This window comes from Numida meleagris, chromosome 20, assembly GCF_002078875.1.
Source record: "Numida meleagris isolate 19003 breed g44 Domestic line chromosome 20, NumMel1.0, whole genome shotgun sequence".
NCBI classification, from domain to species: Eukaryota; Metazoa; Chordata; class Aves; order Galliformes; family Numididae; genus Numida; species Numida meleagris.
The window spans coordinates 5,074,442-5,097,992 of NC_034428.1; the positions used below are offsets into that span (position 1 = coordinate 5,074,442).

General features: G+C 53.0%; 3 protein-coding genes across 8 annotated transcripts in view; all 3 read right to left on the reverse strand.

Annotated features, from left to right (window-relative positions):
• The window catches only part of CTRC (chymotrypsin C), a 2,102-nt gene extending 1,135 nt beyond the window's left edge, over nt 1-967 (reverse strand). Inside the window, exons 1-4 of the mRNA XM_021417284.1 lie at nt 856-967; nt 696-787; nt 501-598; nt 311-433 (exon numbers count right to left, since the gene is read on the reverse strand). Coding sequence (XP_021272959.1) covers nt 311-433; nt 501-598; nt 696-787; nt 856-895 — 353 coding nt within the window. The 5' untranslated portion in view covers nt 896-967. The remainder of the gene's footprint in view (nt 1-310; nt 434-500; nt 599-695; nt 788-855) is intronic.
• On the reverse strand, nt 1,214-4,466 carry EFHD2 (EF-hand domain family member D2). Of its 2 annotated transcripts, none has more exons than XM_021417291.1 (4): nt 3,712-4,466; nt 2,103-2,250; nt 1,879-2,013; nt 1,214-1,772 (listed from the first exon to the last, which is right to left on the reverse strand). In XM_021417291.1, the coding sequence occupies exons 1-4, from the start codon at nt 3,954-3,956 to the stop codon at nt 1,638-1,640; spliced, it is 663 nt and encodes a 220-aa protein (XP_021272966.1). In that variant the 5' UTR covers nt 3,957-4,466; the 3' UTR covers nt 1,214-1,637. The 2 variants fall into 2 exon arrangements, with proteins under 2 accessions (XP_021272966.1, XP_021272967.1); XM_021417292.1 differs by lacking the exon at nt 3,712-4,466 and adding an exon at nt 3,099-3,695.
• FHAD1 (forkhead associated phosphopeptide binding domain 1) lies at nt 4,601-23,411 on the reverse strand. Of its 5 annotated transcripts, XM_021417275.1 has the most exons (30): nt 21,825-23,411; nt 21,364-21,557; nt 20,598-20,804; nt 19,088-19,319; nt 17,452-17,534; nt 17,099-17,329; nt 16,716-16,839; nt 16,213-16,343; nt 15,310-15,375; nt 14,498-14,602; nt 14,274-14,381; nt 13,871-13,954; nt 13,233-13,385; nt 12,621-12,894; nt 12,077-12,147; nt 11,574-11,711; nt 11,236-11,343; nt 10,742-10,831; nt 10,362-10,587; nt 9,801-9,873; nt 9,475-9,581; nt 8,771-8,930; nt 8,341-8,458; nt 7,158-7,293; nt 6,777-6,904; nt 6,553-6,636; nt 5,854-6,074; nt 5,440-5,605; nt 5,250-5,327; nt 4,601-4,937 (listed from the first exon to the last, which is right to left on the reverse strand). In XM_021417275.1, exons 2-30 carry the CDS (start codon nt 21,457-21,459, stop codon nt 4,851-4,853), a joined length of 3,885 nt encoding a protein of 1,294 aa, XP_021272950.1. In that variant the 5' UTR covers nt 21,460-21,557; nt 21,825-23,411; the 3' UTR covers nt 4,601-4,850. The 5 variants fall into 5 exon arrangements, 4 of the variants coding, with proteins under 4 accessions (XP_021272950.1, XP_021272951.1, XP_021272952.1 ...); XM_021417276.1 differs by having other exon boundaries at nt 12,699-12,894; nt 21,364-23,411; XM_021417277.1 differs by lacking the exon at nt 6,553-6,636 and having other exon boundaries at nt 21,364-23,411.

The window sequence follows — 23,551 nt, forward strand, 5'->3', positions numbered from 1 at the left end:
CCAACCAAACCCCATAGAGTGCCTCCAACCAAACCCCATAGAGAGCCGCCAACCAAACCCCATAGAGTGCCTCCAACCAAACTCCATAGAGCACTGTCAACGAAACCCTCTAGAGCACAGCCAGCCAAACCCCACAGAGAACTGCCAACCAAACCCTGTAGAACTCAGGCAACCAAACCCCATAGAGTGCCTCCAACCAAACCCCATAGAGTGCCTCCAACCAAACCCCATAGAGCACCGCCAACCAAACCCATCCCCACACCCAACTTTGGGTTGGCACAACCCCTCCCTCCCCACTTTGCCACCCTACATGACGAGGAAGGAGTTCCACTTCTCGTGCACGATGATTTTCTCCACCTCAGCCACCACCGCGCCATCGTCCTCCACTGCCAGGTTGTGCTCGCCCAGCACCACGCGGTACGTCAGGGTGGAGCTGTTGATGGCCATCAGCATGGGCACACGCATGGAGTGGTGTCCCCCATGGGTGCTCCCAGCCCTACCTAATACAGTGTGCGGCTGTCAGCACCCAACTGGGGGAAATGAGGGTTCCTCCGCACGTGTGGCTCCAGGCATCGTTGCGGCTGTACTGCAGTGAGATCTGGACGGCGGCACGGAGTCACGAGGGGTGGTGGCCACCCATCCCCATGCCACCAGCAGTGGGGACGGACCCCATGTGGCACACGGTCCCCCCTTACCTGCCATGGCCAGCTGTGAGCACGGGCGTCCTCACCGCCCACCACGCGGGTGCCTAACAGCGGTGGCACCGCCGGCTGCCCACATCCATAGGCTGTGTGACATCAGCATCAGCATGGCCACCAGCCCCACTGACACCCCCCACCCCATGCCTTCACCCACCATAGCCCAGCAGGATGGCGAGACACACGGCTCCCAGCATGGCTATAGGCTCCCAGTGTGGGAGAACCAAGGCGCTCACAGTGTTATATGTTGGCTGTGCCACCTCCTAGCCTTGGGCTCATGGCTTTCCCCCTGCTGACAGGTGGCCAAATCCCACAGCCTACGTGCCCACCTTGTGCTATTTCTTATCGGGGCAGCACAGCCCACCTGGGAACGGATGCACTTGTCCCATGTACAACCCCGCAGATGTGGCCCTGACCGTGTTCCTGGTGGTGAGGGAACACGGGAGTCCCTCTCCCTGACACCCAACCCCGGGCATGGGTAACTGCGACATGTAGGAAATATAATATTTATTTGGGATTTAAAAAGAAAAAAAAAAAAAAAAAAGAAAACAACGCAGCGAACGACACATCCATACAACAGAATGGAAGCAGCTGTTGGGACAACACCATCGTGGGACATCACAGTCATCGGCACAACCACTCCTGGAGGGACAGCGGGTGAGACGCGGCCCCTTCGGGTGCTTCGAGGACGGACACACAAAAAATAAAGCTTCTCTCCCCTCGGTGGCCTTCATGGGCATCTTTCACCAGAATAAGCCAACAGCCCAAGGGGAGCCAAGGCCACCTCCAACCCAACGTTGGGGTGCGGTGGGATGGGCGCCCGCCTGCTCCGTGGCACCGAGCACAGTGACAGCTGCCACCGGCTTGGCACGAGCCGTGGGCACGATGACACGCAGGGGACGGGTGACGGCGTGGCGTGGCTCCTCCCGTGCGCCATGGTCACTGAGCAAAAGCCGACTGCAGCTCCTTGAAGGCCGCCTTGCGCTGCTTCATCTCCTCCGCCTGCCGCCTCTTCTCCTCCTGCTCCGCGCGGATCTCCTCCTCGAAGCGGCTGCCCTCGGTGACCGCCTGCGCCTGGGGACGGCTGCACATTAGCCCTGTCCCCATTGTGCCCCAGGAGGTGGCACGCTGGCCCTGTCCCCAACGCCCAGTGCTCCCCGCCGTGCCGCTCGGCACTTACCTTGGCCTCGAAGAAGCTCTTGGCTCCCTTCACGCCCTCCGTTGAGACGTCAATCTCGGAGAGCCGTGCCAGAGCGTGCAGCCCGCTGTCCTCCTGCAGCTCGCCCGCTGCTGCCTTGCGGAAAATCAGCAGGAACTGCAGCATGGGGTGGGATATCACCATCCGGGACGTGCCATCCATCTCCTCGCCAAGGGGTGCTGCCGCTCCCCAACCCCCGTGCTCACCTCGCGGAAGCTCAGCTTGCTGTCCAGGTCCTCGTCCACCTCCTTGATCATGTTCTTCAGGCCCAGGTGGGTCTGCGGCGCTCCCAGCTTCTCCATCATCAGCTTCAGCTCCATCAGGTCGATGAAGCCGTCCTTCCCCGCGTCATACCTGCAGGGAGGTGATAAATCCTCATCGCGGGGTACATCCTGCACCGTCGCGTTGGGATGCTGTGCCAAACCACTGCTGGTTCTATCCAACCACTAATGGTCCCCAGGAGCATCCTCAGCGCTCCCTGCCCATTGAGTGTGGCTTCTGGCACGGGCACCCAGCAGCTCGCTGCCAAGTGTGCCACCAGCTCTGTGCAGCAAAGGGGCGAACCCTACGTGCCTCTAGGACTGAGCCGGGCTCTGTAGGATGCACTTTCAAATTCTCCTTGCTCAGCCTGCAGGAAGCGACGTGCAGCTCTGCGGGGCCGTGACTCATTTGTCCCCGCAGCCGCAGCATGGTGCAGCTCACACTGTGCCCCAGCACAGAGCCCTCGTGCTTTCCTGCTGGCACCGCAGGGCTGCAAGCTCCGCCGCTGCAAAGCGAGCCCCCGGCTGCAGCTCTGCATCCCCTGGGGTGGGCTCTCCTGCGTCGCAATCCTTTAACGCAGCGGGGGAAGGCGGGAGAGAGGACAAACCGTGCGTGCAGCAGCTTGGCTCAGCCCCACGCCATCACCCCATCCCCGTGCTCCCCGCCTTGCTGACCCCCCTTTGCTTGCAGCCCAGCAGCCGCCGCGCTGCTCCTCTCGCTGCGGCGCGTGCGGGTGTGCACGTCCTGCTCTGCAAGCAGACCCCGTGCTGCTGCCATCTGCCCACGGGCACATCACCCACGGCCACACTGCACTGTGCTTTGAGCTGGGGGGGTGATTCCCCCCCCTCCCCCCCCGCAGCCCCTGTTTTCCCCCTACACATTTCCACGCCTGCTGCCCAGCTCCCCCCATTCCCCCCCCCCCGGTGGCTGAGCTCACGGACCCAAGCTTGCAACATCACACGTGGGGACACGTGGGGATGGCAGCGAGGATGTGACAACACCACTGCCGCAGCCCAAAGCCGTGTGCATGGCCATGGTGGGGGTCCTGGGGCTGGGGGGTCCCGTGCCTCTTTTCCAGCCTGCTCTGAGGGTCTCGGGGTCCCCTCTGCAAGGGGGTGGGGGGGCTGCATCCAGGAGGACCCTTCAGCGAGAGTTTGTAGGGTGGGAGGATCGCTGCAAGGAGCCGAGAGGGCGTCCTGGGGTTCAACTCCTGCACAGAACTGGGGGGCATCGTGGTGAGCCAAGGGGGGGGTCCCAAGGATGGGAAGATGAGGGGAGCCCCCTGCAAGGAAGTGGGGAGCCCCCTGCAAAGAGGTGGGGGAACCCCAGGGATCTCCCCTGCAGAGGAGTCCAAAGGACCCCTCCCACCATCAGCCAAGGGGCTGGGGGGGTCCTGCAAAGGGGCTGGGGGCTTCCAGAACCCTCTCCTAGCAGGGGCTGGGGGCTTCCAAAGCAAAGGGGATGCGACCGGGGCAATAGGGACCCTCTGCCCGGTGCTCCCTCCCCGGGGTCCTTCCTGGGGGTCCCGTGGGGGGGTTTCCCCTCCGCACTCACTGTCGGAAGAGTCTCTCCATGTCACGGAGCTGCCGCCGGGAGAACTCGCGGAACTCCGCCGCGGGGCTGAAGAGCCTCCGGCCGCCCCCGGGCGAACCTTCGCTGCCCACCGCCCGCACCGCGGGGCTGCCCGGGGGCACCGGGGTGGGCTCCGCGTCCTGCTGCTGCTGCTGCTGCTGCTGCTCCGCATCCCCTTCCCGCATCCCCAGCCGCCGGCCCAGCCGCTCCGCCAGCTCCTCCGCCATGGTGCCCGGATGGATGGATGGATGGACGAACAGACGCAGCTCCGCCCCGCTCCGCCCCAGCAGCCGCCCAGCAAAGGGGGGGGGACGCGTATTCTCGGGGCACCCCCAGCACCTCCAGGCTCGGGGGGGTGTCAGCCTGCGAGGGGTCCCCCCCTTAGGGTCCCACCACCATCAGCTCCTCGCATTGTTTGGTGGAAGATGAATGGCGCAGCCCAGCCCAAAGCCACCAGGGACACAGGGGTGCACGGAGGGCACGGGTGGACTCCCAGCTCCGCGCCCACGGTTATTTGGGGCCAGGGGTTGTCCCAGAGTTGAACTCAACCGTGTTCAGATCTACAGGACAGCACCTGACCCCAAAACCCACACCGGGAGCTGGTCCATTGCACAGCACTGGGTGCACACGAGCACCAATGCCCCACTCATCACAGACCTGGCCCCGCTCTCCCCGGACATGTTCCAATGTCACACAGCTGTAGGGTGAGCTCAGCTCCATCTCTGCCTTCTTCCCATCTCACAGCCGCCCAGGTCAGCCCCTTGTTCCAGCTTCTCCCCTATGTGCCCTCTTCCATGCTCCCTGTGCCCCTGCGATGCTATGGGGAGGCAGGATCCACCACGGCACACAAATCGGACTGGACACCATCAGCTTCGCCCACACATTCTGGCTGTATTCACATAACTTATCTTCTTCCACTTCCCCAAGCTCTACAGCACACATCCTGCAGGATCATATGGCCCTGGGCATTTCACAGTCCCTCCAGCAGTCCTGGTCACTGTGGGACGGCCTCACACAGGTGTTCTTCCCCCAGATGCATGTCCACATGGTGCCATGTCCAACCCCAACACACGTTCCTTGCTGTACAGCTCTGCAAGCAGAATGTCCCCGTGGTGCTGCTCCTACGTGCTGCCCATCGCCTCGAGCTCTCCCACTGCATGCTCCTTTGGCTTCACCCTCACCAAGAGGGATGGCTGCTGGGCTCCGGGCTGCAAAGCAGACGTTGCACAAGCCCTTAGAATCACAGAATCATTACGGTTGGAAAAGACCTCCAAGATCACCCAGCTCAACTCCAACCCACCCCACTGTGCCCACTGACTGCGTCCCTCAGTGCCACATCTCCACACTGAACACCTCCAGGGTTGGCCATGGCCAGACCTGCCGCGTGTGGCCACCTGGGAAAGAGCATGGCACAGAACTGTGCATCGTCCCCTTACATGAGACGTGTCCCCTGTGGCCATGGATACCTTGCTTCCAGGCCCCACTGTGCTTTGCTTGCAGTGTGTACCAGCACACCATACCTTCCCTCCTCGTTCTTTGGAAGAGCGGGCACGGTTGGGCAGCTCCTTCTTTCTCTTCTCTCCATTCTCTGCAAGGTTCTGGGTTAAAAAAGAAAAAAAAAAAAAAAAAAAAGGAAAATCACCTTACTGCTCCTCGCAGGAGCTGCCCTGGTTGTTTTCACACCGACATTTCCTACCCCAGCCCTCCCACCTTGTGCTGCCGTGCTGCCCTGTTCAGCCTCTTCTCCTGGCCCAGCTCTGCCCTCGTCCTCTCCAGAGCCTCCCTCAGCAGAGCTTTCTCTTCTGCTTCCCTGTAGACTTCATCTTCCAGTTTCAGCATCTCTTCCCGGCACGTTTGCAGGGACTCTTGGTTCAGCCTTTGGGAAACACCAGTGTGGGTCTTCCACCACCACCCCAGCCCTTCTCCTCCTGCCCATACTGGGACCAAGGTGAAGCCTCCATTCAAGGTTTTCCCCCCGTGCACCCCACACGGGCACCCCATTGCATGCTGCCTTGGCCACAGTCCCTTCCCCGGCATTTTGGAGCCCATCTCCCGGTACCCAAAGCAGAGCCCAGCATTCATGGCATGGGGATGTGGAGGGATTCCACCATCACCTCGCTGTACCTGAGCTGCTCGATGCTGGCCTCGTACTCTTGGAGCCTTTCCTCCTTCCTTTCCAGGCGATCCTTGAGCTTGCTGATCTTCTCGTACAACAGCCCCAGGTCCCTCCGTCTCTGCTGCCCCACTTTTCCCCTCTTTTCCTGGGGAAGCTGTTCCATGGGCTGCATTCCTGCCAGCTCCTTCATATTCATCAGCCTTCCCAGAGCACAGATTAAGTCAAGGTACTGCAAAAAGAATAGGGGATGAATTATTTACCAGGCCTGCCAAGTCTCACTTCAAAAACGATCGCTGCACTCAGCCATCTGCTCCCACTCCGCTTTCATCTTTCGAGAGATTCAGATGCTGCATGTAAACCTGTGTGTGCGCTCCCCGTTGTTTCATTTCTACATGTAGTTTCCCCTCTTCAGGAGTTATCCAGACGGGTTCATTCATACCATCATTGAGAAGATGATGTCCTGCATTTTGGCACGTTCCAGGCTCCTGGGGCAGGGCCATGCCATGCTTGGCACTCCTGCAGTACCCAGAAGACCAATTCTTGCCCTGGAGGTGCCCAAGGCCATGGATGGGATGCTGGGCTGCCAGATCTGGTGGGGGGCAACCAGCCCACAGCAGGGGGTTGGAACTGGATGCTCTTTGATGTCCCTTCCAACCCAACCATTCTATGCTTCTATGATTCTTTTACCATGTCTGCAGCCAACGTACCATCCTCTCGCTGAGGTCTGAGTCTTCCAGCACTTCCATGCTCATGGCCCCATGTGAGATCCCATCAGGAAGCTGGCCCAGACACTGTGCAGAAGGGACAGGCTGGTGGAGCTCCCTACACACTGACAGACCCCACTCCTCCCTCCTGGTATCTTTTCCCTCTTGTATCCCGAGGCCTTGATCTTCCCATTGCATGGAACATCTTTCCACCAATGTCTTCTTACCTTGCTGCACTTGAATTCTGCACCTGACAGTGGAGCTGGTTCCACCTTGAATCCTGCTTTCTGGGCGACCTTCTCTGGCAGGGCTGCTTTCTGTACCACGAGCAGCTCGCTGGCCTTGCCCTTGACAGCTGGAGGAAACCAAGCACCATGGAGTCATGAAGCTGAGGATGCCCCATCCCTGGAGGTGCCCAAGGCCAAGTTGGATTGAGAAGCCTGATCTTCTGGGGGGCAACCAGCTCGTGGCATTGGGTTGGAATTTGGAATACAACACTGGCTCTGAGACTTGCTGGGTTTTCCTTTTGCAGAGAAGGTGCAAAGGCTCCAGCCAGGCCTGTGGTTGAATCTTCCATTCCTACCGAAGGCACATCACAATGCACTTACCAGAGGCCTGTGTCTTCTCCAGCACCTTGATCCTTTCCCGGAGCTCTGCCAAGCCTTCTTTTTGCCGTTGGATCGTCTCCTCGTGCCTGAGACCTCTGCACCTCACACCCAGGTTGGCCAGGTCCAGTGCCAGCTCCTGGAATTCCAAGCCCCGATGATTCTCACCCAACCCAACCATTTATCCTCAGTCTCATGCATTATTCCCTTTTATAGCACATCTGTGCACGCACACATTTCACCCTCCCAGCCCCACCAGCATGATGGCTAACACCTGTAGATGCAGAACGGGGTGAGCACCCAATTAAAACCCAAAAGAGAGCTGCCACCCCGGTCTTACCATCTTGACACTGCAGTGGCAATTTATTCTCCTCTGGAGGATTTCTAGCTTCATGTTTCTCACCACCTCTTGCTGAGAAGGAGGATGGTGATGCCTCCTGCTCCCATCTAGCCATGAGTCACCGCTTGGCCAACACAAACCTTTCTAGCTGGCACCACGTCTGCCGCTGTTGCGGTACAGGCTGTACCATTTTTGCAGTCCCTCCATCTGCTGCTGGAACCACCTTTGATTTGTTCAGTTCTCTAAGACTCAGGAATTCAGATGGTGATTCAGCACAGCATGGGAGAACTAGGACCATTTCTCCCTTTCCTGCACAACAAAATACCCCACTCCTCCATGCTAACCCTAACCTACTTTTGTCGGCATCCGTGGCGGAGTAAGGTTGGGGAAGGGATGGAAGAATTACAGACCTTTCAGGGAGCTGTTACCACTCTAATTGCCAATTACAACCGCCATTAGCATACACAACATCTGTCTTTTCCAAAGTGCTGTACAGATGCTCCTTAACAGGCAGAGATCCCTTTGTGGGAGCACCGAGGGCACTGCTTCCCGTCTCCCAGATGGGTGCCAGCAGCCACAGCCCCTTCCAAGAAGAGAATGGACAATCCTCCTACACGGCATCTTTTCTGCTCCCGACTTAGCAAGACCTGAGGCTCTGCCAAACATTGCCAGTCCTCACCTTGACTATGCACAGAGACCCTTGGAGACCATACGACAGATGATCTCAGCAAACACACTTCTATGGAAAATCTCATGGCCACACACCTTCGGGTTGGGTGATGACTGCTCCCTCCACTTCTTAGCTACTTTTATCCACAGTTTCCAGCAGTGTCCCTGTAGGATTACCTGCTTAGAGGATTCTTCTGGTGTGGCAGGAATAGCCTGTGCCTGCGGAAGCGTCTCCAGCTCTTTTGCCATTTTTTGAGATGCATCCTTGAGTGCTTTGCAGTCTTCTTGGGCTTTCCTGTGCCAAGATACAAAAGCACTGCTGTACAAATGTGGCAGATGAGGGTCAATCCAACAGCTTGCATGGAGCAACAACCAGGACAGCCGCCATGGTTTGTGTCAGAGCACAGCACCAAGCAGGGATTTCATTACAAGTCCATTGGCACCAGCTCCTCACCATGCCACCTTCAGAACACGGGACATTTCCATAGAGTTAGCACAGCTTCACTTGATTCTTTCATACTCAAACCTATCTTTTGCCCCATGGAAGTTACCAGCATACACTCAACTCCTGGGAATCCACATGCCATCACCTCCCAGCAGGTCCTACCTTAACTCTGCAGCTGCTGCTTGCAGCTCTCTATCCTTCTTCACCACGAGGTCTGACATCTTTGACAACTTCTCCCTGAGCATGCTCAGCTCACATTCCTGGCTTTTCACACGGTGCAGGCTCTGCTCCAGCTCTGCCTTCTGCTTCTCGCTGAGCTCTCCTAAGCACAGCAGGGTTGCATGGGTTTATTTCTATCTCTGCGTTCAGCACAGCGACATCTGTAGTTCCTAGTAACACAATTCTTCAGGGATGCGTTTGCATCCCTGTGATCACTGTCAAGAACAAGGGAGCTTCTCCCCATGGTCCCTTGCCCTCATTACTATTGCTTTGATTAATCCAAGCTGAGAACAGTTGGAAATGGTTTCACAGTCAGACTTGATGATCCTGGTGGTCTTTTCCAACCTTACCTTAACGACTATGATTCTATGACATGGTTTAGTGGGCCTGGTGGTGATGGGTTGGTGGTTGGACTTGATGATCTCAATGGCCTTTTCCAGCTTTAATGATTTTATGATTCTATGAAATTTACACGGCCAAAGGAAATGGGCATCCTGCTCAACCCAGGGCTGAATGACAGCATCGCTTAGGAAGGTTATTTAGGTCTATTCTCCACTATCTGTGCATGCCTTTCTCCTTCCACCTGGCCTTGCCATAGCTCTGAAGGAATGGGAGCATGCTGGGTATCCCACACACAGCTCACCAACCTCTCATGTCTGACATCCTGGCCCTGGTTTCTGAGAGCTCCTTCGTTAATCCCACAATGGCAGCCTCTTTGTCCTGGAGTATGCTCTGCATGGCAGCCAGCTCTTCTCTGCAATTCATGAGAAAGATGCTGGCAAAACTCACAGCACCCATGAAGGATTCATTCTGCAGTCTGTGCTCTCCTCAGCCCCCACCCAAGACAACCCATGGGCCTGCAGCAATCACTGTCACACTGAGATCACCCCCTATAACTCCTCTAAACTCTCCTCTGGATAACTCCTGCTCTCTAACACCCTCCAGACCAGAGCAAGCACTTGCAGACACTTACAGACCACAGCAATGAGACTCTTTGGCCTCCTGGGAAGCTCCTGATGTGGACCTGCAGGCATCATCCTGAAGTCCTATGGGGAATGATGGAAGATGACTTAGCAGCAACACCCATTGCCCCAGACTCTTGGGTCTATCTTGGCTGCTTAGGTCCAGGACCAACCAGGCTGTGAAAACACACTGGGTTTTGCAGCCTTACAAGGGCAACGCTCCATAAATCCTCTCCTTTGTGACATCTTCATGTCCCTATCCCTGGAGGCACTCAGGGTGGAGGGGCCGGAGGGGCTCTGAGCACTGATGGAGCTGTGGGTGTCCCTGTTCATTGGAGGGGCTTGGACCAGGTGGCCTGTAGGGTCCCTTCCAACTCAAACTGTTCTGTGGTTCTATGATGTTGGAAGACCATAGTCTTCAGACTATGAACCAGCAGTTCACAGTGAAACAGACCCTTCAGAGTATCACAGGGCTCATCCTGTGTTAGGACAAGCCTCACTATTCTGTCTCTATTTGCTCCTCCACTTGCCGTGGGTAACCCCAGCCCAGCATCCACACAACCCTTAGCTACCTTCTATTCTTTCCACGAGCACAACGTTTTCCTCCTTTAGTGCCTTTTGCTGCTGCTCAGCCTCCAGCAGTCTGTCTTCTAACACAACAATTGTCCGAGCGTGTTGCCTAATTTGCTCTTTATATTCTGCTATTTCTTCCTGCACTTTCCGCTTCAGTACCTCGCTCTCGTCCTGGAGGATCTTGAGCTGCTCGTCTTGCATGAGTACCTGCTGCTTTAGCATCATCTAGGAAACAAGACGTGTGATTTTAGCTGCAAGTTTTGCACGTATTATTCTGCAGAAACATGATGAGCATCATCAGGAAGGAATGAGGAAACTTCGTGCAACAAAACCACATCTATGCTACATCCTCTGTGCAAAGTGGGGTTGCTGGAGCTACCTCTCGGGTTGTGGTTTCCTCTAGGTCATGAACAGCTTCTTGCAGTTTGAGATCCGTCACCTCCTGCTCTTTGGACTTCCCTTCAATTATCTAAGGGAGGAGAAGAGCAGTGCTCAAGAAGAGCATAGAATCATGAATGCTGGAAAAGACCTCTATGATCACCAAGTCCAATCTCCACCCACCCCCACGATGTCCATTAAATCTGTGCCACATCTCCACACTGAACACCCCCAGAGATGGTGACTCCACCACCTCCCTGGGCAGCCTGTGCCAGTGCCCACCTCTCTTTCTGAGAGCTATCCAACCTCAGCCTCCCCTGGCACAACTTGAAGCCATCACCTCTCATCCTATCAAAGATACTCCACTTGCATGGATCCACCCTTCTCTCTCCAGCCGTACATCTGTGTGTGTTTGTGTGTGGGGGCAGAGCACTTTTGGCATTGCTAGCCCCGTACATCATCAGTTCTGCTTTGCCTCCCATGCACATCACTGACCTCAGCCATACTTCTCAGGTGGCTCTCCAAGTCCTGGATCCTCTTCTTTTCTTCATCCATGCATTGCTTGTGCTTCTCCTTCTCTTTCAGAACAGCACTCTCCAGAATCTGAGAATGAACAGCCAACATTTTTGGTGGAGAAAAATCATAGAGTAAGGTAAAGTAACTTGACTTTGATGAGGAAAGCAACTCATAGGATCATTGCTTTTTTTGTGGGATAACTGCACCCAGACATTTTGATTTTGGGGCTATACACTTCTCTTGCTAAGCAGCACTGCTACATAGAAGCTTTTTGTCTCCATAAGTGGCCTGTCTGAAAAACAACCACGCTGCCATACCTTTGCCTTCTCCTCCTCCTTTTCCAGTATAATCTGATTGATTTTTATCTGTAGGTCTTGCTCATGTTTTGCTTTCAGCTCTTCCAGGTGCTCCTGCAGCAGAGCATCCCGCGACTCCTGGACCTCCTCTAATTGGGCCTGTGGGGAAACAGCGGAAACTTCTGCTGCCAGAAGTGCATTAGCAGCAGAGCAAAATAAAACAAAACAAAGCAAAAACCACACCACCTGCTGCACATGCACTAACAAACAATTCAGAAGAGAGCCATGAAATCCAGCCTCATCCATTTAGCAGTACACACACAAGAGATTCCCTTCTGAAGGTGAGGACAGGCATTGTCTTTTCTGTTCTTTGGCATTTTCTGAAGCTCCAGGGGTCTCTGCTACTGCACGTTCCTGACTGAGCTTCCACACAGCTCACTTTGCTTCACCATCATGTTCACCCAGTGGTGGCCATTGGCCCACCAATTCCCAACTCAACTGCTTATACACACACACATTTTTACCTGTAGTATTTCATTCCTTTGTTCAGTTTCCTGATACTTTTCCAACAACCTCTTGAGACAAGCTGTCAATCCTGCAAAAGCAAACAAGGTATTACTGTAGGGGCTTCTCAGACAACCCATTTTTAACACTTTGGACATCAGGTTTCATATTCAAACCTAGCACTGACGGAACTGTTGCTATCACCCAGATGTCTCAGGAAGATTGACTTTGAACAAAACCCAGATTCTCACTGGGAGATTACATTTTCCTTGTCAAACACTGTTACAATCTCTGCAAAGATTCATTTTCAGTGTGCCACCAAGGAAATAAAATGCTACCACTGGATAACCATGATGCCAAGAGACCAAGTCATAGAATCATTGAATGGCTTGGGTTGGAAGGGACCTCAGAGATTAAAGAACCATAAGACGGTTGGGCTGGGAGGGACCTCAAAGATTATAGAACCATAGGATGGTTGGGTTGGAAGTGATCTCTAAGATCATCCAGCTCCAACCTCCCAAACTCATAATTTGCAGACAATACAGCGCACAAACGAACACCCACCAACTTCTGGGAGCCTCCTGTACCTCTCTAGGAGCCCAACGGGGAGCAGAGAGGTGGGATGCCCCATGGGACAGGCACCTTTGTTGGAGGTGGGCAGCTCCAATCCTGCACTTGCCAGCAGCTGTTCAGCTCCCTCCAGCCAGGACAGGGCCACATGTGTGATTTCCACCAGTGCTGCATGTATGTCCAGCACCAGCGGGTCCACAAGCACGGCCTCCAGCTTGCTGAGCTCGCTCCTCAGGCTGCTGCTGCAGAATGAGGCCCTTAGGAATGCCTACAAAGAATAAAACCCATCAATGCACCAGCCTCCATGATTCACATGATTGACAAATAACGTAAGATCTCTGTGAAAGTCCCAAGATTTATCCATTCACTGAGAGCTTTCATTCAGTGACACATTTGGGTAGGAGCAGCCCAGGGGAAGATGCTGGTGTGGCAGGTTCTGTTCCCTTCAAACCAGTGCTTTCTGGGGGCTAAGCTCACCTCTCACAATACTTTCTACCAGTGATGCACAGGCATAACTTTCTCTCTGACCTGTTCTCAGGACAACAGAATGCCTTGTGCCACCTATCTCCCCAATGGAATGTTGTAAACAGGATTTAAAAGACTGACCTGGAGCTCACTCAGTGACTTTTTGAACACCTCCACATTTTCAGTCATCTCCTTTTCCTTCAAGAGCTTGGAACTTATTTCCTCCTGGAGGCACTTCTCTCGTGCCTGACTTTGTTGGTTTTCCTCCCAGATCTGCCGGACCTGCTCAACTACCTGCCAAAGGAGAGCAAAGCACGGTGCACCATTCTTCAGCTGAGGAATCGTGGAATGGTTGGGTTGGAGGGGACCTTAAAGCCCACCCAGCCCCAACCCCCTGCCATGGGCTGATTGCCCCAAACCATCTCAGGCTGCCCAGGGCCCCATTTATGGCCTTGGGTACCTCCAGGGATGGGCACCCACAGCTCTCTGGGCAATCCACTGGGGCCAGAGATATTTGGGGCAGTGACCAAAGCCTTCTGCAGTAGGTTGGCCACATCAGGCTCCTGGGCTTTTCCTGGTTGAAGCCCCAGGATTCCAGCCAAGCTCTGGAGGAGGAGGAGGGCCAACCTTTCTTTACATTATGGTGCATGGTCGTTCATCTGGGGTGGCCACACTTGTGATATGGGAAGCTGGCTGGTGCTGTGGCTGTTCTGCAGCACCCTCAAACCCTAATGGGATTTGGAGGCACTGAGCATCTCTGAGATGGTCTCTGCACTCACCTGCTGCACTGTGAGGGCCTTCCCTGACTCTCCTGCTGCTTGTGGGCTGCACACTCGCATCACTTGGCTTTTGAAAGACTCTAGCTACAACAGAGATTAACACAGGAAAACAATAGTCACCAAGAATGGACACAAACTCAGCTTTGGTGCTCTACAAAAACCTACAGCAATCAACACTGAGAGCAACTTGGACCCTGAGCATCCTCTATCACAATGGAAGAAATCCTTCTGATAAGCCCTCAGTGCTGAGATCACTGACAAGATATAACCTGAGTTAGGTGCTCCGTATTTCCTTCCCAGAACTCATGATCTGTCTTCCACAGATATCCTTCCCCATGAGGGAAGTGGTGCTTTCAGTGTCTGCAGCCTGCACCACAGGAACATCCCATCCATCTCCCCCTACCTGCCCTTGGGCCCGATCCACATCAGACTTCAGCAGGCGCTCCCTGCGCCCCATCTCCTGCAGCTGCAGGGATTTCCTTTTGCAGGTGTTTTTCAGCTCCTCTTCAACCTACAACAACAGAAGCACTCCAATATCAATGCTCTACCAGTTGGGCTTCCATGCAGCCCAGCTACTCGTTGTTCCCATCAGGTGGGTGAGCTGCTAATCTGGGTGCTGAGGTTCACCTTGGCTTTCTCTGCCAGCTGTGTTTGAAAGGCTTCCTGCTCAGTGCGGAACTTCTGAACCTCTTCCTGCAGTCCCTTCAGCTCATATTCCAGCTCTCCAATGCGCTGCAAGAGTCCAGGACAGCCGAAAGTTTCACTAGAGGAGCTTGCTCGAGGAGTTCTTGAAGAATATGAAGAACAAGCAAGACATTCTACCCATCTCTCCCATTTCCTTTACTCTGCTATTTTATTCCAGCCTATTTTTACAGCTGATAGATTGATAGATTATATCTTATGACAGTACTATCATGGGATGGCTTGGTTTGGAAGTGATCTCAAAGATCATAGAACCATAGGATGGTTGGGTTGGGAGAGACCTCAAAGGTCATAGAAGCATAGGGTGGTTGGGTTGGAAGGGACCTCAAAGATNTTGGGTTGGGAGAGACCTCAAAGGTCATAGAAGCATAGGGTGGTTGGGTTGGAAGGGACCTCAAAGATCATAGAACCATAGGATGGTTGGGTTGGAAGGGGCCTCAAATACCATCCAGTTCCAACCCCCTGCCATGGGCTGGCTGCCCCCCATCAGCTCAGGTTGCCCAAGGACCCATCCAACCTGGCCTTGAGCACCTCCAGGGATGGAGCATCCGCAACATCTCTGGGCAACCTGTGCCAGGGCCTCACCACATCCTGTGCTGCAATGTAATCTTCCAATTTTGCCAGGAGTTTACATTTCTCTACTTTGTTATGAAAGTTCAATCCCTTCCTTTACAGGAGTAGGATTCACAGCACTTCTCTTACAATGTTATATCACTCCAAACCAAGTAGGAACTCACTTTTTGGTACGCAGCCACTTCCCTCTCTCCAAGTTCACGCTTCGTTTCCTCTTTAATTCTAGAGCACTAGAATAAACAGCAACCGAGGGAAAAAGTCAGCAGGCTGGCCAGATATTGTCATTTCTGCTGGAGATGTCGACACATCCTTCAGTCCTGCAGCACAGGGAAGTGCTCAGCTGCCTGATGGGCAGCTGATGAGTGGGAGTGCCCATGGTAGGGCAATCATGGCATCGAGAGCACAACAGCACCGACACCTCAACAGGCCTATATCTAATCATAGTTTGGCTGGGAGAGGAAAAATGCTGTCCAGGCAGCTTTTTGTAAGGAAAAACCAGGCTTGGCTGCAGGGAGCATTGCTAAGAGCAGGTTTCCATGGCTCCTCAGCAGGATCTTGGCACCAGTGCCTGGCGCACACAAACAGCCACAGTGTTCCTGAAATTCAGGTCACCAAGTACCTGCACACACAACAAGGAGGGGAATTCATCTGGGGGAACCCGACACCTCGCTGTGGGCATTTTGCACTGTGCAAAGGCAGAGACACAGCTCTGCCTTCCTGCATGCAGCCCTGCACTTACCGTGTTTGTGCTAAAATTGCTGTTAGTCATGGAATCATAGAATCATTAAGGCTGGAAAAGACCTCTGAGACCACCAAGTCCAACCCCAACCCATCCCTCCATGCTCACTGACCATGTCTCTTAGCACAACATCTAAACTTTTCTTGAACACCCCCAGGGACAGTGACCCCACCACCTCCTTGGGCAGCCTGTGCCAGTGCATCACCGCTCTTTCAGGCAAGAAATGTTTCCTAATATCGAACCAACCCTTAACAGAGAGAAACATGACCCTTCTGATCTTACTTTTCCATGCCAACCCACCTATGAGACCAGCACTGGGGACACTAACCTTGGCAGACACAGCTGCCAGCTGGTTGTCCTTTTCTCTGTTCGCCTTTTTTGTTTTCTCCACCTCCTGCTTCAGCTGCTGAATTTTCTGCTCCTTTGCAGCGACCTCCCCTTGCAGGCTGGTCACTAGGCCTGGTAAAAACAATTTGAGGAGATGAAACCCAAGCGTTTCCCTGCAGAAGCCCTCTGGGCACTGAGTGGCAAGCCTCCATCTCTGACAACTGCCCAACTTGGAGCATGACTCTGGCTCTTGGCACGCCGTGCTGGACATCATCCCACAGCAGCATCATTAGCGAGTCCCCCCGAGCCTTGCAGCATATGCTCCCTGGAGGATGAGCAGCTCTGATGGATCAGTTTCCATTACCTCTCTCTGTCAGGACAATTTTTAGGAGCTATTGCAAAGTGTCTATTGCCAGAACAGCCTTGCAAATGTGGGGTCATCTTCCAGAGCCAGTCCTCAGGTGTTCAGTGCCTCTGCAAGGAGTTCTGCCGAGGGGAAAATACCTGTGGTCAAAGCGTGATCCCTCTTTAGCTTCTCAATTTCTCTTCTCAGGCTTCCCATTTCCAGGTCTCTTTCCTGAAGGGAATGGCTAAAAACTTCACTCGAGCCCTTCTGCAGGTTGCTGATCTGAAACAGAAAAATGCACATCCTTCACCAGGAAACCTTTAGTCCCACTGACCCTTCTTTTGCTTTAAGCTCAAAGTCAGCACTTCCTAAGCCCCACAAAGAGCCCCCTGTTTTCTGAAAGGCTTCAGCTTACCATGAACCCCCCCAGGCTCAGCTCTCACAGAACAGCACAGTTGACCTGATGGCTTTGCAGGAGAAACCCCTCTGGCTACACCAACCCCTCCTATAGGACACCCGTGCCCATTTGGCCATTGCATACCTGCTCCTTTAAGGCTTTGATCTCTTCTGTTTTGGCCCCGATTTCTCTCTCAAAGGTTAGAAGCCTCTGGGTCAGCTCCACGTCATTTCTCGCAGCAGCCAAAGCCATGCTCTTGGCCATCGATGCCAGTTCCCCCCGAAGGTCCCTTATCACCGTGTCCTTCTGCTTTGATTCTGCTTCAAAACCAGAGAGACGGCCGATTTCCTTCTCCAGGCTCAGCAGCTTTTTGTCCTGCAGGCAGATTCCATCCGTTGGCTGGCAGATCTTTGATTCTATGACTTTGCATGCTGTCACCATGCTCTTCCCCCCAGCAGGTCCATGGGTCACACCCCTTGCCCTCTCCCCAGCATCACCTTTTCCTGCAGGGAGCAATCTGTGCTGTGAATCCCCAGGAAAAGGGCTCCCACCCCACTGCTGCTTGAGTTGGTGGTCCAGGCTGAAAGAAAGCAGAACAAATAGCAGAAAACCTGTGGGATGAGGGCTCATTGCATCTCCCTTCCTCATCTAAAAACCATTCCAGGGCAGTGGTCAGTTCCCGGTGTAAGCTTAGCTCATGCTCTGAGCAAAGACCACCTATCTAGCCCTAAAAAGACCCTTATCAATAGAGCCTACGCAAGAGAAAGGAGTCATACACTTCCAGAGAACTTAAAAACCCCAAAGACACATACAGACACAGCAGATGAAGGCTCCTCTGTTTTTTCAACACCAGTTTCAAAACCAGTTGGGTTTTTTGAACAGCTCTGAAGAAAGAAGCTCTACATTCATTTCTTACAGCACAGGAATAGTTAAAAGCTCAGTGGGATTAATGCACACTGATTCTTTTGGCTCTATTTCACAAATCAAATGAATATGCGATCAAACCTGGGTGTGCGTGCTATAACACATTCTCTATAGAGCTCCTGTAAGCTCACTCTCCTCTTCCCAGGCTCCTATTTTCAGCTGGATGCCAAAGGCCTGCATTGCTGGGAGCTTCACTCCTATTACTGTCTATGGGATTCCAGATTATGCACAGGGCTTTATGGCTCTGGGTCTGCATAGCAATGTTCTTTGCTCTGGAGCACTATTTTGATCATTTATTAGTGACTTTGTCCTGCTACTGGCTGTTAATAACAGCAAACCCCCCACGAACTATTGAAATATAGCTTGATCTTGGGGTGGTTCAATTGGATATTAGGAAAAACTTCTCTGAAAGAATGGTTGGGCACTGGCACAGGCTGCCCAGGGACGTGGTGGGGTCACTGCCCCTGGAGGTGTTCAGTGTGGAGATGTAGCATTGAGGGATGCGGGCAGTGGGCAGTACTGGTGGGGAGTGAATGGTTGGACTGGATGATCTCAGAGGTCTTTTCCAACCTGAATGATTCTGTGATACTATGATTCTATCAGCAGTTGGACTCTACGATCCTTCCAGCTTGGGATATTCAATGGAACCATACAACTCATGGTGTAATCCACCATAACCCACTACCCTCAGTGCCAAAGCCTTTTCCCACACTTCTACTGTTCCACCAGTTCATCCCCACGAGCCTTCACCTTTGCTCCACCACTGCACGCTCCACCTTTAAGAAACACTTCAGATATGGATCTGTTTTACGTTCCTTTACTCAAGGCAGCCTGTAACTGCACAGCCAAAGAACCAACCCACTGCTTCAGACAGGAGACCAGAATAGGTGTGTGAGTCAGCGATGGAGATAAAGCAATCGCTGCTCAACATCGCACACGAGGAACAAGGAAGAGGAAATGTCACCCTAAGTTACCCAGGCAATGGCATTCCCCAGCCTTTTTTCACAGCACCAACCCAAATGCCACTGCTAGCACGTGGGGCCCAATTAGCTTTGCTTGACACGGAATCACGACTAATTGGTTGTGACGCTCGTCATTTACTAGTGTGCATCAAAACCACCTCTGCTCAGATCAGCTCTGCTTGGTGCTGAGAACCAACAGTCCCTTTACTGGCACAACAAAATCTTTTCTGCAGCCAGATGGAAGTACCTGGCCTCTCTGCGGGCGGCTGGTTGTGTGTATCCATTGGGATGGTCGTGGTCGTGCTCCGGGTCCATGCACTTATGGGGCGCTTGCGGAGCGGTGGATGGGGCATGGGGCCAACCCAGGTGCTGGAGCGATGCTGGGATTGCAGCAAAGGGAGGTGGGCACCATGCTGGGGCTCTGCAGCCCCCTGCCCAGCCCATGCCATGCAACGCTGTGCCAACGAGTAGGAGGGTTTCTGTGGGGAAACAGGACCGTGCTGTCAGTAAGGGGGTAAGAGTTTCCCAGCCACTTTTCTGCAACTTGAGAAGTTTTGCGGGAAAGGTAGAGATTGCCAGCCTGCTTTACATGCTGTTATACATTCAGAGCTTTGGATTTAGATTCTATAATGGAGGACTTAGCTCTCGTGGCTGGGTGCTCCTCTTCTTTAGAGTGTGTTCATCCTTAATACCACTGAAAATGAGAGAGGCCTCCCTGCATTAGACACTGTAAACACTTCACACAGAGAAATGTAGAAGTGATTTACTCTCTGCAGTCGGCGGTGTCAGGCTTCAAAGCTATTATATCAAAGGAGGATCATCAAGCCCAGAGCAATAAAGAGGCACTGACAATGTTTTTTCTGTGTCACTGTGCATAACTGCATTTTTGTGTGCAGGCTGAACATCTACTTTTGGAAATCACAGCGCTGGCTGTTCCAGATGGAACAAACTTCACCTGCACCGCCAGGTGCGTGGATTCATCCTGCAAAAATGCATTTTCTCCTCTTGGGCTGAGCATTCTGGGCACGTTCACGGGGTCATCTCACAACACAAAGAACCTTGTTGAGTCATCCAAAAGTGTTATCTGAGTACACAGACTGCCATTCATTCATCTTGATCCCAGGTTGGGCTACCAGGCACACAGTTTTCCACCACCATTCTCAGTCTCTGCTTTCCTAGGTTTCCTCAAGAGCCACCACAATAAAAATAAATGTGACTGTATTGATCGTGAGTACTCTAATAGCCTACATGTTCTACTGATAACCTGACATGGCCCTATTCCTGGGGTTAGGAGACTTCCACTAGATTTCACCCCATATTTACAATTGCTTTGGATTTCTGTCACGCCCACAGGTCAAGCTGTGATGCTCTGGCCTTGCTGTGCAGAACAGAGCCTGCAGCTGTGCATGGCACTACAAGAAACGAACCAATAATGGTTTTGTTTACTAATTTGCTCTCATTTGGACCTTTAACACTAGCATCTAAAGAAAGAGTCAATGGAAAATTCAGTGGAAAGAGACTTAAAGCTCATTTCCCAATGCTTTCACACCTTCCCAAGACCTATCTCTGCAAGTTCTGATGGGCTTGCCATCAGGAATCTGTTCCATGCTTCCTTCTCCCTACTGAGTTGCCTGAATTTCTTCAGCAGAGGGAGCTCCAGCTTTTTGTTTCTTGATGATTTAAGAATAAAAGCCTGAGAGCACGACACCCCCTCCACATCACATAAAACCACAGGCCCATTTCAGAGCCTGCTTTACCTGGGGGACTCCATCCACCACCAGCTCGAAGGATGCTCCCTGAGCCCCGAAGCGCAGGATGTCTCCTGGCCCCACGTGCACGGCCGCGTTCTGCACCTGGCAGCCGTTCACGAAGGTGCCCTGTGGGGAGTTGAGGTCCTGCAGGATGAAGCCACTCTCCCACCCGGTGAACTCGAGGGCTGCATGATGCTCCTCTGCCCCTGCAGACTGACACCGACAATCAGTGAGCAAAACCTCAGAGAGCAATTGGGGCTGTGTTACTGCTGCGGGTTTGCCCAGCCCTCTGGATGATCTTGGAGGTCTTCTCCAACCTTATATCACAAAATGCTTCAAGTTGGAAGGGATCCTTAAAGGCCATCTTCTCCAAACCCCCTGCAATGAGCAGGGACACCCACAGCTCCACCAGTGCTCAGAGCCCCGTCCAGCCTGACCTTGGGTGTCTCCAAGGACAGGGCACCCACCACCCCTCTGGGCACTCTGTTTCAGTGCTTCACTACCCTTAGAGTAACCCTAATGATTCTAGGATTCCTTGCTGCACTTCTCCATGTCAACACACTTTAAGTCCCCACTCTTGGCACTCAGGCTTGCAGTGCATCATCCTACCTATATCCAAAGCATGAAAATGCGCAGTTAGCCCCTCTGTTTTGCATTTGGGATTGCACCCTTGCTAATGCCAGCATAGCCATGCTCTTTCTCTCCCTCTAATTTCTGACACCTTTCCCATCCATCATCCACCCCCACAGCCCTGCAGCGTGCTCACCCATACCTTCAGGACGATGTCTGACCCTTCATGTCTCCCTATGGTGGTTCTTTGCTGTTTGAGTTGAAAACACTCGTCCGAGCTCCTTAGGAATGCCCTCATGGCCTCAAAGACCAAAGCAAAATGTATCCTACTTAGTTAGCAATTCCCCATGCAGTGCATAACCAGGAACAAATCCAGCACCCTGCACACTGCTCTTCCTGCAATAAAAGCCATAAAGATATTTACAGAGGCTCCCTTTGCTCCTCCCTGCACCCGCGGTAGCCAGGGAAACCCCTCTGACACCAAAGCCCTGCTGCTTTCCTTCTTGTGTTTGTTTTGTCCTGGGGTTTTTTTTGTTGTTTTTTTTTTTGTCCTTTTTCCAAGCAACAGGCACAACACAGCTCTGTGTCAGTGTCGGCTACAGCTCGTTTCTCCAAGGACACTGCTTCTCCCCATATCAAAACACAGTTTGTCGTGCGGCCTACCTGGTTTGAGCAGGTCGGAGTATATATTTCTTTTTCTTTTTCTCTTGTTTTTCATCTCCTGCAATGATTACACCATCCACCACCTGTGACCCATGAAGGCCCTTTGACTTGTGGGGCCTCCTGCGCCGTGGAGAGGGGATTAACGGGGTTTAATTAAGTGGAGATTGAAGCCTGGGGTGCTGTGAGTAGGTTTGAATGCCACCACGATGGCCTGACACATCCCCAGGACCCTGGGCGCCATTTTGTAGGGCTTCCCCACATCCTCGTCACCATGGCAACCAAGCCGCCATGATGGCCGCCAGTAGGGGTGAAGGCCAGGCCTCCCTTCTTGTGCTGCTGTCCTCCTTCCCACACAGATCTCCCCCCACATTTCAACAGGGGGACACCAATACCTCACGACACGTGAGATTTAGACCTCAGAATGAGCTATTTCATCTCCACCGGCACCTGGCAGGCTGGCAGCCCCCGGGCAGGCTGTGGAAACCACCACAAAACTTCCCAGGGACGTGTTCCACACCCACGCCAAAACTAATGAGATTAGCGAGGAGGTGGTGGGTATTGCACTCCGGTTCGTGGGCGTTGCAACACCGAGTGCTGAGCCGCAAGCAACTCGGTTCAACAGCACTTCCCCCGCCCAAAATAGTGACTCAACCCGTGCATATATTACATACAAAAGTTTTCCTGTGTTTCTAAGATGCTTGGCACAACCCAAATTTCCACCCCAAAACAATAGGGCTGCTCCCGGCTGGGAGCCAAGCTGCTGACCCGCAACACAGCTGGCAGATTGTGGCCATTTGTCACCTCCTGCCATGGAGAGCCTTCCAGAGACAAAGGTTGGGGTGCAAACTTGAACACTGCAAAGGGAAACACCTCCTGATTTGTCATGTAGAAGAATGCATATATTACTTGGGTATGGATAGGTTAGGGGCATCTTCTGCAGGATACCCATGAATAGAATCATGGAATCATCTGAGTTGGAATAGACCTGCAATGAGCAGGGACATGATAGTGAAGATGTCTGCCACCTCTCTCTCTTGTTCCCCATCCTATTGCCTTCAGAAATAATGACTCCTCCAATCAACAACATATTACCATGCAACCCTCACACAGGGGATGAACCACTCCCATACGATGAGGAAGAGCTGCCAAGGAGGAACAGAACCTCTTCATCCTTTCATCATCAGCAATGATAAACAAGGATCTCCCCTTCACCTCTCCCAGATTTCCCTCACATTTAAAGTGTTCTTCTTTTTGTTGTTTCATTCATTTGCTTAAGGAAGTCCCTTATCATATGACTTGACTGCCTGAGATCACATCATCCCTTGGGACACAGCAAAATGAATATGACTGCAGTAATGGGAATGATGGGATAGACTATGAAGGAATAAATCATCACAGGTACCACCATATAGATTTGGACCAACATCTTTTTCATGTCGTTGTTTTGGCCATTTGTGTTCATCTCATACCTTTTACATACCCAACCACCAAGCCAACCTCTACTGGACTGCCATCCCTATACCAAGATCAGCATCCTATCAACAATAACACAGCACAGACATGTGGCTGAGGACAGCATGGCTTTGTAGACACTGATGCCCAAGGAGGCAGCACGTGTTCGGGATGCCCAAGGAGCAGCATCCAGCCTAAACCAGTTGGCTGATTTCGTACAGCTCTGGCCTTCAATCCAAGGGAACGGCCACCTGCACGCAGAGGCACACACATAC